At 46.9% G+C, this 14,471-nt stretch overlaps 1 protein-coding gene across 6 annotated transcripts in view; it reads right to left on the bottom strand.

Moving 5' to 3' along the window:
• The window catches only part of ARFGAP3 (ARF GTPase activating protein 3), a 29,708-nt gene that overhangs the window by 748 nt on the left and 14,489 nt on the right, over nucleotides 1-14,471 (bottom strand). For 4 of the 6 annotated variants that reach the window (XM_075602809.1, XM_075602808.1, XM_075602812.1 and 1 more), the window contains 9 exons: nucleotides 13,509-13,555; nucleotides 13,026-13,171; nucleotides 11,567-11,698; nucleotides 5,568-5,696; nucleotides 5,304-5,441; nucleotides 4,267-4,390; nucleotides 2,820-2,910; nucleotides 1,961-2,082; nucleotides 1-1,436 (listed from right to left, as the gene is read on the bottom strand). The exon at nucleotides 1-1,436 is cut by the window's left edge and continues 748 nt beyond it. In XM_075602809.1, the coding sequence (XP_075458924.1) occupies nucleotides 1,419-1,436; nucleotides 1,961-2,082; nucleotides 2,820-2,910; nucleotides 4,267-4,390; nucleotides 5,304-5,441; nucleotides 5,568-5,696; nucleotides 11,567-11,698; nucleotides 13,026-13,171; nucleotides 13,509-13,555 (947 nt within the window). In that variant the 3' untranslated portion in view covers nucleotides 1-1,418. The remainder of the gene's footprint in view (nucleotides 1,437-1,960; nucleotides 2,083-2,819; nucleotides 2,911-4,266; nucleotides 4,391-5,303; nucleotides 5,442-5,567; nucleotides 5,697-11,566; nucleotides 11,699-13,025; nucleotides 13,172-13,508; nucleotides 13,556-14,471) is intronic. The other 2 variants (XM_075602810.1, XM_075602811.1) reach the window with 2 other exon arrangements.

The following is a 14,471-nucleotide window of genomic DNA, read 5'->3' as shown; positions in this document are numbered from 1 at the left end:
TGAGATATAATTGTCAAATCCATTAGCAGTCTGTTGAAAGGTGTGTGCGGGAGATTTAATGTTGGCGATTACAAGATTTAAAGATATATATTAGTTGTGTCGATTACTATTAATAAGCCTTCTACCATCTACATAGCGTTTTTCAGCATGGGTTCCTAGGAGCCCTTGGGTTCCCCTGACCACACCTAAAAGGGTTCTCTGCAATTTTCTGGCAATTTGAAAATTGTACCAAATACAGAAGAATGTACTCATCGGATCCCAGGCGCGCTATTAGAGAGGGTTTGGGTTCCTTACAATTTCACAATATAATTATAGGGTTCCTTAACTCCAAAACATGGTTTTGCAGCCAGATTAAAATCAGATTAAACGATGTCTAAAGAAAATAAAATGACTACTTCAAAATATCCTGAGGAATTGCGGGTGAACATATCTAGGTTTCTGTTGGATAGTTAAAGATTGAGCAATGTAAGTGAGGCACAAGCATTTACACTCCTGGAAAACTGCTCCAACTGACAATGTCAGGCCTGGGGAATATCATGGCCGTGAGGTTTTTAGCACAGCCAAATTCAATGTTTCGTTAAAACGTGACCCTCTTTTAACAAGGCAAGAGACACTGTAGGATGATATGTATATGAAACAGGAGTTTTGGACTAGAACATGTTCATTCCATGTTAAATGCTCACAATGGCAAATTATTGCTCATCACATACCAAAACGATGCTACTTCAGGATCTAGGAGAGTACTGAGTAATTATGGAGACCGTGACCTTACTCAACAAGGCAACATCATCATTCAAATAACGGTCTAAACCGGTGTGTGTGTGTGTGTGTGTGTGTGTGTGTGTGTGTGTGTGTGTGTGTGTGTGTGTGTGTGTGTGTGTGTGTGTGTGTGTGTGTGTGTGTGTGTGTGTGTGTGTGTGTGTGTGTGTGTGTGTGTGTGTGTGTGTGTGTGTGTGTGTGTGTATATATATATATATATATATATTATTGTTTAGATTTTGTGCACAAGTTTGGTTACTATCAAAGATTTCACTCAATTTAAAGAGTATTTTATCTGATTATAACCAAAGACTTGCAGAGCATTGCTTACACCAGCTGCAGGTATATCCAGGTCATGGAAGTAGAACTGAAGGAAATGGAAATTAAATGCCACCATAATTATAGGGCACTTTCTTTGGTGTTTCGACAGAAACGGGAAAGAAGCAAGTTCCATGTATGCACAAAGCAGGTTATTTGCCAAAGATTGTTTTTTTTTAGTTTATACACAAGTAGGGTTATTCAGACACAAATGTCTTGCAAATGCATAATGTATGCAGGAAGGAAACAAATCCAGATATCCCATGCGTCCTTAATGCTTCTTCCCCGGTATAAACCAGGCTCTTCTCTCGTTTTAACATCGGTTGTGTCGACATTACCAGTTAAGATCCATATCGGTCCTGTAAAATAAACAATACTACAACTAAAAGATTGACATTTAAAGACATTGGTATCAAACAACAAAATGATATGAAACACTTGGTTGTTGAGTATATAAATACTCTAATAATTCTATAGGTGTGAGTAGGGTCACCGGCTCTGCACTTCTTTCACCCAGGCTGTTCTGAAACGCAGTGTAATGCGGCAGGCATAAGATTATAGGGGTCCAATGTCAAAAGGGATAAGTAAAGAGTGACACTGTGCTGATTTGCATGCCATTACCCAGAATCCCTGGCTGCAGTGGAAGCAATGTTTGCCAAGAGATAATGGGGAAGACAGGGTTGCAGATCTGTCAGACGTGAATGTGGTCACACGTTATAGTTGTATGTACTGTAATAAGTATATAAGAAGCATACAGCATTAGCTTATGTTATGGAGAGAGTCAACCACACCAATAGCTTGGGTATCAACAGGTATCTGTAAAAGGAATAGCTTCAAATAGAGCTTCAGTTTGCATGACAAGACCTCAAATTACTGTACTAACCTGAATAGAAGTCATAACACCGTTGGCAAGAACAGACAGTCTCCCAGCTACGGATTTCACCCCCTGTTTGAAGTTTGCCATGTCAGGAGCTGAAGGCAGGACTTTGGTAAGAGTGTAATTAGCTTAAAATATAAACACAAAAACTTTAAAAAAAGACATTTGTAATAGATGTATCTTTAAATTAACACCGGGTCTTTTGATTACAATACAATTTGGAGACGATTGCTTATTTACAAAGAGCCAACAAATTGCGCAGCGTGGTACAATGGGGATTGAGCTACCTATGCTGAAGCAGGGGTATCCTGAAAACCTGACCTGTTGGGGGCCCTTGAGGACTGGATTTGCCCACCCCTTCGTTCAAGGATTCATTATTTCATGCGACCACATCTCAAACGTCGCCAAATATGACATGTTAAACTAGGGACAACCGGTCAACACATTACAGCAGAAGGACGAAGGACGAAGGACGAAGGAGCGGCTCACTGAGTAAAGACACTGACTGACACTGAGATTTCTACGGGGGAGCCTGGTTCAATTCCCAGTGTCGGCTCCTTGTGACCTTGGGCAAGTCACTTTATCTCCCTGTGCCTCGGGCACCAAAAACATAGATTGTGAGCTCCACGGGGCAGGGACTGTGCCTGCAAAACGCCTCTGTAAAGCGCTGCATACAATTAGCAGCGCTATACAAGAACATGCTATTATTAACATGTATTTTTAAATTCACAACAAGTGTCAAAGATAAAAGGTCATAAAAATGAACCCATGTGGTTGTGAAATGTGCTACATAAAGGATTAATAACCATGTTTCTCAGGGCCGGTATTATGGGGCAGAATTGAAGTGTATACATTTTCACATTACCTCCGGGCTCTTTCTTCTGTTCATCGAACAGGTCCGCGGAGCTTATGGCGGAATTGCCCGAAAGCCTCTCCAACCGAGTTCTTGTTTCGTACTGAAAAAGGTTTACATTGCCATAAATGAATACTCTGAGAAAGGGGCCGAGGTGAACGAAACGCGCAAGAGTTTTCCTGTCGTGCAAGTCTATGCTTTAATAAATATTTTTGTATTTATTGGTCTTGCATTCAGTCTGTGCCCCGCCAACCTCATTTTTCCCCATATTGCAATAAAAACGCTATAAATTTGGAGCGCACAGTAACGCTGAAAACCGGATAAAGAATAAGAGGAACTGAGAGCACAGCAAAAAGTGTGGAACTGGAGGCCAATGGAAAAAATAACAAAAACTTTATTGAAACATGCCTATTTAAAAAGAGAAACCTCTTGGTTTGGCATTGCGGGGGTCTGCTGGTTCCCGTCGGGGGACCTCATCATTGCCGTGGTCAACTTTTCCCTAATCTATGTGATTGCTTATGAGCATTTATGAGTTACAGCTACAGCTCTTCGCTTTATACTCAGGACTCCGGTATACTAAGGGTTAAAGTGGATGCCTCCGAGTGATGCACGCCTTTCTACCGGGTTAGTAGCGCCACACACTGAGGTTCATTCCTCTCACTTCTAACGCTGAAAGCCAGCTGACAAAGCAATAGGAAACGCATTGTAGTGCCCTGCCTGATTGGGGAGACAATTTAGCGATAAGTTAACTGGTTGTAATGTAATAATTGGTGTACTAAGAACATGATCCCTAGTCCTGCTATCCTGAATTGTAACATGGAAGTGCTAGGCTTTGTACAATGACAATGCTGCTATGAAGGACTGTGTTATTTATTATTTTTTATTATTATTACTACACAGGACTGGAATATTAAAGCCAGGCATAAAAATGTAAGTTCCAAATGCCAATGAAATACTGAATTAAATAATAATTTCAGAACTAAATTAGCTCCTGAGCAGCCACATCCTTTAAAAGATAAGAGTGATGAGATTTAAATAAAATAAAACATATTATAAAGGCTGTGTGATACTTAAGTTGAAAGAGAAATCATTTAAACCCACGTCACACCACCTCTACAGTTTCCGTTTGCTATACAGGCAGATTTTAAATATAAACTTTCGGAACAGATAAATCAGATCCACTCAACACGCCGCCCATGGTGCTTTAGTTAAAACAGATAAGTACGGCGGTAACAGCGGGGTCATTCTGGTGTCAGAATATGCAAGAAAAAGCAAGGGGAAAGAGAAAAACTACTGCAGCAGGTGAAGCAAGTCTGAAAAGATCCGTGTGCAAAAGAAAAAAAGTAATTCTGCAGAAAACAAACTGGACTTATTTGTGTCCTTATAGGTGTGAATGAATGGTGCTGAAATGCAAAATACAAATAAGTCACAAATCCATAATATGTCTCAAAATACTCACATCAGTGTTATCTTGTTTCCCAAAGAACATGTCTGATGAAATGGACTTTGCGTTCCCAAATTTTCTTTGAGCGTCATCTGTGGTCGGGGTGGGCTCCATGTCATGTTTACGACGGGTGGCAGGTCTAGAAATAACAGATGATGGTATTGGACCAGGTGTGGGCAACGCCAGTCCTCAAGTCGAAGACTGAGCCACTGATTGAGCCACCTGTGCTGAAGCAGGGACCAATTGAGCCACCTGTTCTGAAACAGGGATATCCTGAAAACCTGACCTGTTGGTGGCCCTTGAGGACTGGCATTGCCCACCCCTGTTACACATTCTATATGTGTAATGCTGATTTGAGAGGCAGCAGAGCTGTCAGATACTTGCACAGAAATACAGAAAATGCGAATATTCATTTACATGCACTGCAAATTCATCAGCAAAACAGATGATGTTGCACATAGAGCTAAAAAGGGTTGGAATTCATTGGTTGCTTTTAAATTAAAATCGAGGGTTTCAAAATACCAATTGATCCAGTTTATTAATGGCAACAACATTAGCTAAGGCAGCAAAAATGATAAGGACACAGCAGAAATGTCACTGGCATAGGGAGTACATCCTTAACACAGCGGTGCGCAAACTGGATGTGTACAGAGGCCCCATGCTCTTCCCCAAAGTATTTAAATTAAATGCCAGGGGAGCGCGCAAGGCCTCTGTATGCCTCACTTACCATGTCTTCGGCGGCATCACATGACGTTGTGATGTCAGATGACGCCAGACAAAAAAGGTAGAGAAGCAGGCAGGGGCACGAACAGTGGCGGACAGCAGGCAGGGGGGTGGGGTGCAGACTAAAAAGTGTGCGCACCCCTGCCTTAGCACACAAAGCTACATTATCAGCCACAAAGCTCAGCTATACAAAGCAAACTTTACATAATCCAAATAGTTTAATAATTAGCATTTTACACTGATGCTTTTCTTAACTAGGTGTCATCAGTTACCTTGTCATCCCACAATATGACCCAAATACAGACAGCGAAATCCCAGAATTTTTTTACCTGTCATCGTAACTTGTTGGTTTTGAACTCAAGATCATATCGACATCGTTGTTGGTACTCTCCTTCCAGAAGGAATTAGAATTGTCTTCCCACTTGAAGAAAGAACTGCTCACGGGGTCTGCAGGATCGTCCCGATATCTGAATAAGACCGGTGGAGAAAAAAAAATAAATGGGGAAAAATCAAAACGCTTGGCTATCAAATCGATTTTAAAATGATAAAAAAAAATAAAACCCCAGAACTGAATATGAATTTATATTTCTCACCGTGACCGCGACGCACTAAAAAATAAATCTTCAGGTTCCTCTTCTTGGTAAAGTTTTTTCGGTTTTGCATTTTTGGGGGCTTCTTGTTCAATCGTCTGCATTTCGGAAAGTACAGAATGTGAAATACCGCTAAGGAGGCAAACACAGGAAAGGACAAAAACGGTTATTTATTTATTCATCTCTGATGGGAACGCTCCAAAATTCCCAGGGGTTAAAAAAAAAGTCCTCAAAAAAAGGCCACGGGAGTTAGGTGACATTGGCCAGCATACCATGCCCCAAATAATAGGTTTCGGACTGGTCACTGGGCTAAAGGGAATGGAGACCTTCCTAGGACGCCTAGTAACAGGGCATCTTCTCTGGCTCCACCTGCAGACTCCGCTTTAAGTGCTACAGTTCATGTTTAGCCCCTTTGACAGTTAAAGGGTTAAAAATAGCACCTGTCTACCTGAAACCAAGTCTGAGTTCTTTCTGTACTCCACTTCAGTCAAGGCCTCAGACTCATGCGCGCTACAATAGTGCAGGATACACTTAAATGTACAAACTTTGAAGGGTATTTAAAGTGTCTTCTCCAGAGCTGAACCCCGTAAATTTCAGTTACGAGGACACCCTGCCCCCCCGAGATACCTATAAAGCTGCTGCTGGTATCTCATATCTGTTTAAAGCACACACACGTTGAAGATAAGACGATTTCAAGTCGGAATAAAGATGCTATATTGTCCATATACTGTACATATATATTCAGCATGTAACTATTAAACAAAGTAATATAGTGTTAAGTTAGAAATTATATTGGAAGATTATTAGCTGCCTCTGCAAAGATAAGGTATAAATCAGTCTGAAGATGGGCAGGTGTAGAAATATTTGATGTGACTTAAGAATCTATTTTGTTTTATTAATTTCCATCTTATACTATATTAGTGAAAGCACTGTATGCCTGCCTGCCTGCCTGGATGTCCGGTGTCCCTAGGGGAAATCTCATTGGTCCCTTGGGCCGCCCCCGCACACTTCTCATTGGCCTGAGGCGGAGTGACGGGCCAAAGGGGCGGACACACACACACACACTCCTCAACGCGCGCACACACACACACACTCCTCAGCGCGCGCGCACACACACACACACTCCACCCTCCTCAACACACACACACTCCACCCTCCTTAACGGCTGCCCGACCTTGACCCCCCCCCCCTGCCCTTCCCGGCGGCTGGCCCGCAACAACGGAACCCCCACTATCACCACTCCGCGGGACCTCAACATCACCCTCTCTCCCGGTGCTCCCCCTCTCTCCCCCGGTGCTCCCCCCCCCCCCCCGCAGAGCACGCTCTCACCTTCAGGCCTAGAGGCCGCGCCCCCAGCTCCCGCGCGCGCTGCTCCGGCTCTCTCTGCACGGGCCGCGGCCCACACCCCCCCTCACCTGAGCGTCTCAGCTCCGCCTCGCCGGGGGGAACGGAGACCGCCGAGGAACCCGAGGAGGAGCGCGGCCCGGTGCGAGGTAAGTAACCGCAGGGGAAGGGATCTTTCACCCCGGCCCTTCACCCCCCCCCGGCCCTTCACCCCCCCCGGCCAGGCCCTTCACCCGGCCCGGTCCTTCACCCCCCCCCCCCCCCGGCGCTTCACCCGGCCCAGCGCTTCACCCCCCCGGCCTGGCCCTTCACCTGACCCGGCCCTTCACCCCCCCCCCCCAGCCATGCCCTTCACCCCCCCCCCCCCAGCCATGCCCTTCACCCCCCCCCCCCAGCCATGCCCTTCACCCCCCCCCCCAGCCATGCCCTTCACCCCCCCCCCCCAGCCATGCCCTTCACCCCCCCCCCCCCCAGCCATGCCCTTCCCCCCCCCCCCCCAGCCATGCCCTCCCCCCCCCCCAGCCATGCCCTTCCCCCCCCCCCCCCCAGCCATGCCCTCCCCCCCCCCCCCCCAGCCATGCCCTTCACCACCCCCCCCAGCCATGCCCTTCACCACCCCCCCCAGCCATGCCCTTCACCACCCCCCCCAGCCATGCCCTTCACCACCCCCCCCAGCCATGCCCTTCACCACCCCCCCCAGCCATGCCCTTCACCACCCCCCCCAGCCATGCCCTTCCCCCCCCCCCAGCCATGCCCTTCCCCCCCCCCCCAGCCATGCCCTTCCCCCCCCCCCCCAGCCATGCCCTTCCCCCCCCCCCCAGCCATGCCCTTCCCCCCCCCCAGCCATGCCCTTCCCCCCCCCAGCCATGCCCTTCCCCCCCCCCCCAGCCATGCCCTTCCCCCCCCCCCAGCCATGCCCTTCCCCCCCCCCCCCCAGCCATGCCCTTCCCCCCCCCCACCCCCATCAGGCATGCCCTTCCCCCCCGGCCCTTCACCCCCTCCGGCCCCCTCGGCACCGCCTCACCTCTCCCACCCCCCCTCACAGCAAAGCCCAGCCTACCCGGCGCCGCCTGCAACGCTCCTCTGCACCGCTGCCTCACCTCGAGGCGGAGGCCAGCGGGGGGGCTCCCGCCAGCCTTGCAGGAGGGACCCTCCACATGCCCCGTGCTGCTCACCCCCCCTCCACATGCCCCGTGCTGCTCACCTGCTCTCCCCCCCTCCACATGCCCCGTGCTGCTCTCCCCCCCTCCACATGCCCCGTGCTGCTCTCCCCCCTCCACATGCCCCGTGCTGCTCTCCCCCTCCCCCCTCCACATGCCCCGTGCTGCTCTCCCCCTCCCCCCTCCACATGCCCCGTGCTGCTCTCCCCCCCTCCACATGCCCCGTCCTGCTCTCCCCCCCTCCACATGCCCCGTCCTGCTCTCCCCCCCTCCACATGCCCCGTGCTGCTCTCCCCCCCTCCACATGCCCCGTGCTGCTCTCCCCCCCTCCACATGCCCCGTGCTGCTCTCCCCCCCTCCACATGCCCCGTGCTGCTCTCCCCCCCTCCACATGCCCCGTGCTGCTCTCCCCCCTCCACATTCCCAGTGCTGCTCTCCCTGCAGCTTCCCCCCCCCCCTCCACATGCCCTCTGTCCGGCTCCCGTCCGATCCCTGCCCCTCCGTACCAGATGACTGCAGGGTCTGTCTCCCGGCCTGCACGAGGAAGATGCTGCCGACTGTAAGGTAATCACCTCCCCCCCCCCCCCCCCCACACACACACACACACACACACTATATATATCTCTATACATAAGACACACACACACACAGATGTAGACACACACATGTAGGCACACACACACACGTAGACACAGACACACACACGTACACACACACACACCTATACAGACACACGTATACACACAGCAGACACACGTATACACACAGCAGACACACGTATACACACAGCAGACACACGTATACACACAGCAGACACACGTATACACACAGCAGACACACGTATACACACAGCAGACACACGTATACACACAGCAGACACACGTATACACACAGCAGACACACGTATACACACAGCAGACACACGTATACACACAGCAGACACACAGCAGACACACGTATACACACACAGCAGACACACGTATACACACAGCAGACACACGTATACACACAGCAGACACACGTATACACACAGCAGACACACGTATACACACAGCAGACACACGTATACACACAGCAGACACACGTATACACACGTATACACACAGCAGACACACGTATACACACAGCAGACACACGTATACACACGTATACACACAGCAGACACACGTATACACACAGCAGACACACGTATACACACGTATACACACAGACACACGTATACACACACACGTATATACACACACACACACGTAGGCACACACACACGTAGGCACACGTATACACACACGTAGGCACACGTATACACGCAGGCGCACGTAGACACGCAGGCGCACGTAGACACGCAGGCGCACGTAGACACGCAGGCGCACGGAGACACGCACACGCACGTAGACACGCAGGCGCACGGAGACACGCACACGCACGGAGACACTCACACGCACGGAGACACGCGCACGCACGGAGACACGCGCACGCACGGAGACACGCGCACGCACGGAGACACGCGCACGCACGGAGACACGCGCACGCACGGAGACACGCGCACGCACGGAGACACGCGCACGCACGTAGACACGCGCACGCACGTAGACACGCGCACGCACGTAGACACGCGCACGCACACACGTAGACACGCACACACATGTACACGTATACTCACACACATGTACACACACACACACACACGGAGTCATACACACACACACGGAGTCATACACACACATGGAGTCATACACACACACACGGAGTCATACACACACACATGGAGTCACACACACACACACATGGAGTCACACACACACACGGAGTCACACACACACACATGTAGACATACACACACACACGTATACACACACACACGTATACATACACATCATGTATACACACACATGTATACACACACACATGTATACACACACACATGTATACACACACACATGTATACACACACACATGTATACACACACACACACACACAAATGTATACACACACACAAATGTATACACACACACACAAATGTATACACACACACAAATGTATACACACACACACAAATGTATACACACACACACAAATGTATACACACACACACAAATGTATACACACACACACAAATGTATACACACACACACAAATGTATACACACACACACGTACACACACACGTACACGTACACACACACATACAATGTATACACACACACAAACATGTATACACACATGTATACACACACACACACACACACACACACACACACACACACACACACACGTGTATACACACACACACACTATCCCCAGCACCACCACATCAGCACACCGGTATCCCATGCCCCCCCAGCACACTGGCATTCTCGGCTCCCCACCATTCCCAGCCCCCATCAACACCATCAGCACCCACACATTGGCACCTTCGCACCTCCCCCATCGGCACACCCTCATCCGCACCCCCACATCAGCACCAAACCCTCCCAAATCAGCACACCGATACAATCACCATCAGTACAGCCACAGCAGCAGTACCACCGCACACCGCCATGGGCCGCGTGGACCACTCCCCACCCAAATGCCACCCCCACACCACAAACATCCCGGGCAACGCCGGGGCTCTCAGCTAGTTTTGTATAAAACTTGGCATGTTTAATGTCTGCTGAGTATTATATGATCATGAGTTTGGAATCAAAGGTTAGTTAAATAGTTTGTTAGTAGTAAACAATAATACAATAGCGATCGGCCTTAAAAGATTGGGAACAGTTAATCCTATAGTTAATTAGTGACAAATATTGCTAAATGAAGAAACAGTGTTCTAATGTTGCTGATGGACAAGAATATTGGGCTGACAATGAGAAAAACAGGTGATTGCTATGATAAGATTGGTTAAGGAAAATGTATAAAGATTGTATTTGGATTTATAGAATTCAGAATAATTTAACATCACAAGCGAAGAACAACCACCAAGCTAAGGATTCTCCACTCTAACTAAATTCTATATCCCTGAAAACCTGATGTAACCCACTGAAATGATGCTATAAAAGATGTGTTCTATTTGTTTCTGAATAAATGGAGAAAAGAACAGGACCGTGGACTATTTAATATATACTCAAAAGGTGGGACATTTATTTTCACCCATCTAGTGAGCTAAATGTTCACACATGACGTGAGCCAATAGAGAGCCACGAGGGATAACATCGCGGCTCAGACGGGAATGCTACCGGCCGCCACTTCCAAGATATGTATCTCGGGAAGTAGAGGGTCCCGGAGCCGAAATTAACACTGTTCAACTGGAGACCCCCTTGCTGCCCAACTAGAGCAAACTCCCCCCCCCCCCCATCCCCCCAAGCAGAAGGCCTAAAAAGTCCTGGAAGGTTATTTAGCAGAGAAAATCTAAAATAAAAAAGCGCCACAATTTCAGCAGGCTTACACATTGCACCAGTAATCTTGCCATAAACCCACTTGGGAATGGAGTGTATGCTACTTGTATATTACGGTCAGGTGTACCTGCGGTTGCCAAAACCCATGCCGAGTCTTTCCGCTTCTGCTTTTTTTTTACCCGTCATATTTTTTAATTTCTCATCATCCTTTTGCTTTTGTATTTCCAGTTCTTTGTAAGCCAGACGTAACGAGGACACACTGCAATAAAAGAAGGGAATTAAGTAACGAGGGTTAGCACACAGAAAGCTAAATACTTTGGGAACTGAGGGTCATTGGAACTAAAAGGTAGCACAGGTTACCGGCTCTGTTTGTGTTAAAAATAAAATAATAATAAGCGCTAGAAATTGTGTATGTATGCGCAGACACTGCGCAAACACTGCCTGGTTTCAGAGGTTTTTTTTAACAAGCTGACACCGTCCGGTTTGCAGGTGGTGACCCCGCGGCCTTCTACTGGTGACCCGCAGGCCAGGGCTTCTTTTTCTGTTTTTTTTTTTTTTTTAAAGACTACAACATTTATAATCCCTATTTACTGGAAGCCAAGAGTTCCCCTGAGAGGTATCGCAAATCAGCACCAAGGGACCCCCACACAGAAAAAAGCATAGGAGCAGGGTTTGCGGTGTATGCGCTATGCAACACATTAAAGATAGACACCTGGTTCAGGTAGGAAATAGACAAATGCCAAAACTAAAGGTGATACCAGCACTCCTAGATAGAAGTGTGGTTGGTGCACTAGGGGAGGAGATATATATGAATAGAAAACTGATATCTACTGCATCCAGGTGGAAGCCGAGAGCCAGAAACTCCCCAGGTTGCATGCACTCAATCACACACAGGAGTAATATAGTATATCTGTACAATTGCAGGAGGTATAATTAGTGAGAGCAAATATAGTGAGTACTCTTATAACAAGATATATCCAAGACAGACACAATGAATGGTAGAACTAAAATAAGTTTATTATTGTGTAATAGATAAAATAAACGGGGTAATAAAAACCGATAAACAGCGACGCTGCTGTTGAGCAATACACAGGGGAGATAACCTGCAGTGGCGACTGATTGCTGTGTACTGAGGAGTCCTGCATAGAGGGTAGCTCAGTTGGTCTTTATGTAACAGTGTTACATGACCTAAACAGGGGTACCTGTGAGACCTCCGGAGACACCCAGGAAGAATACTCCCCCAGTTGACACAGGCTTGCTCCGGCAGCCACTAGAAAGCAGTCAATGGGAAATGACTTTCTGACTTTCTACTGGTGACCTCACTGCCATATTTATAGTGCCCAACTCCGGCATAAAAATACACCTAGGGAACCAGGAGCACAATAAATAACTCATCTACCCCCCAAATTCAGATTTAAAAAAAAAAAAAAAACCTGGGGATTGCAGCTTTAATAAGATAATGACAAATAAGAACATAAAATAAAAAGGAACATTGGGTGATATTTTTTTTTTTTCTGTGGTTTTACCCCTATGATTTGAAGGGAAAATACAGTGAAAAGGCCATGCCCCTAGTGCAGCATACTCACACACACTCCTCCGTCTCAGCCTTCTTACTGGGACGAAGCTCCCCCTGTTCATTCCGCTTGTCTGCAGCCTGAGCATGTTTTTCTATCTCGCTGAAACTCTTGCTGCTCACTTTCTGTGCTCCCAATCCGCCTTTTTTGCCACCAAGCTGCAGGCGATAAAGGTACAATTTAAAAACGTACTAAAAATGTAATATCCACTGACCTTTTTCACCTTTCTGGTAAGTGGGAATAAAATAAGAAATTAATTTACCTCTTCACCAACAAAGGGGCAGAAACATATTGGTCTGCAATATATTGAAAGACCGCTGGATGTGGGACAGCTTAAATGGGAAATATAACGACCGTTCATTTGCAAGTATTTAAAAAGCAGAGCTTATTTCAGTATAAGACGAAACCAGATAATACCTCAATCAAAAGGTACAGAAAACAAAGGTAACAAGGCAAAAATACAAGTCGAAATAAATACCAATAGCTCATGCTCACCCCTTTCTTAGCTGTACTGGACTTCTTCTTCATAATGGAGCTGGTTTCTGCAAATCAACATTTACCAGTTATTCCAAGTACACACACACTATACAACTTGGCAAAGCCAGGAGTCTTGGCATGCATGATTTACAGGGTTTTCTCCCTGATAATGGCATTGTGTACATTGGATAATTGAAAGCTTTAAGCAATTCGCACGGGCAAAGACCATTATTTCAGCATAGCGCTGGTATTTCCAGATTCGCGTCCCTGGCCGGCGTCATTACACCATTAACACGACGCTAACAAATTATAACCGGGAGATTTACTGCAAGCGCATTAACTCCTTCACGCTTGGGATATTTTCCACTTTCTTGCATTATTTCACGTTACTGGGTGGTAATAACGCATAATATGTACTATAGTAAGTAGGGGGTTTATTTAGTATTCTCCAAAGCTATTGACTTGAATTGCGAATTTCAGACAATCGCAGTTTGATTCACCACTTTGGAGAACGCGAAATCGGCCCCTACAGCTTTTGAAAAAAGGCAAACCTATACAAAAAGATTAATATTAAATATCCTCCTTACATCCCACATTTTAACAGTGGTTTTAACTATTAGTTACAAGTTAGTAAGGGTTGACACCAGAAGATTCCTTTCCCCTAAAGGCATTAAGAGGTGTCTCAATAGTAGATTGGCATAACACAAAAGCCTGTGCTTTAAAAAACAAATAAAGGACAATAATGATATCCTGATATTTTGATGCAAACTTACAGTAAAACACTTACTGTAGGAAGGAAATGTTTTTTTCACATTCCAAGCACATAAACAAGGGCTTAAATCAATATAGTTATTTAATTCGCCCCCCCTTTTCACTACGGGGTAGATTTTGCATCTACTTTCGTTTAGCCAACTAAAAACGCCAAGGTTACGATTTTAAGCCACAACATAAATTTTCTGCGACATTTAATTACACTATAGT

This window comes from Ascaphus truei, chromosome 5 (genome assembly GCF_040206685.1).
Source record: "Ascaphus truei isolate aAscTru1 chromosome 5, aAscTru1.hap1, whole genome shotgun sequence".
Lineage (NCBI taxonomy): Eukaryota > Metazoa > Chordata > Amphibia > Anura > Ascaphidae > Ascaphus > Ascaphus truei.
This window is presented reverse-complemented; position numbering and strand designations above follow the sequence as displayed.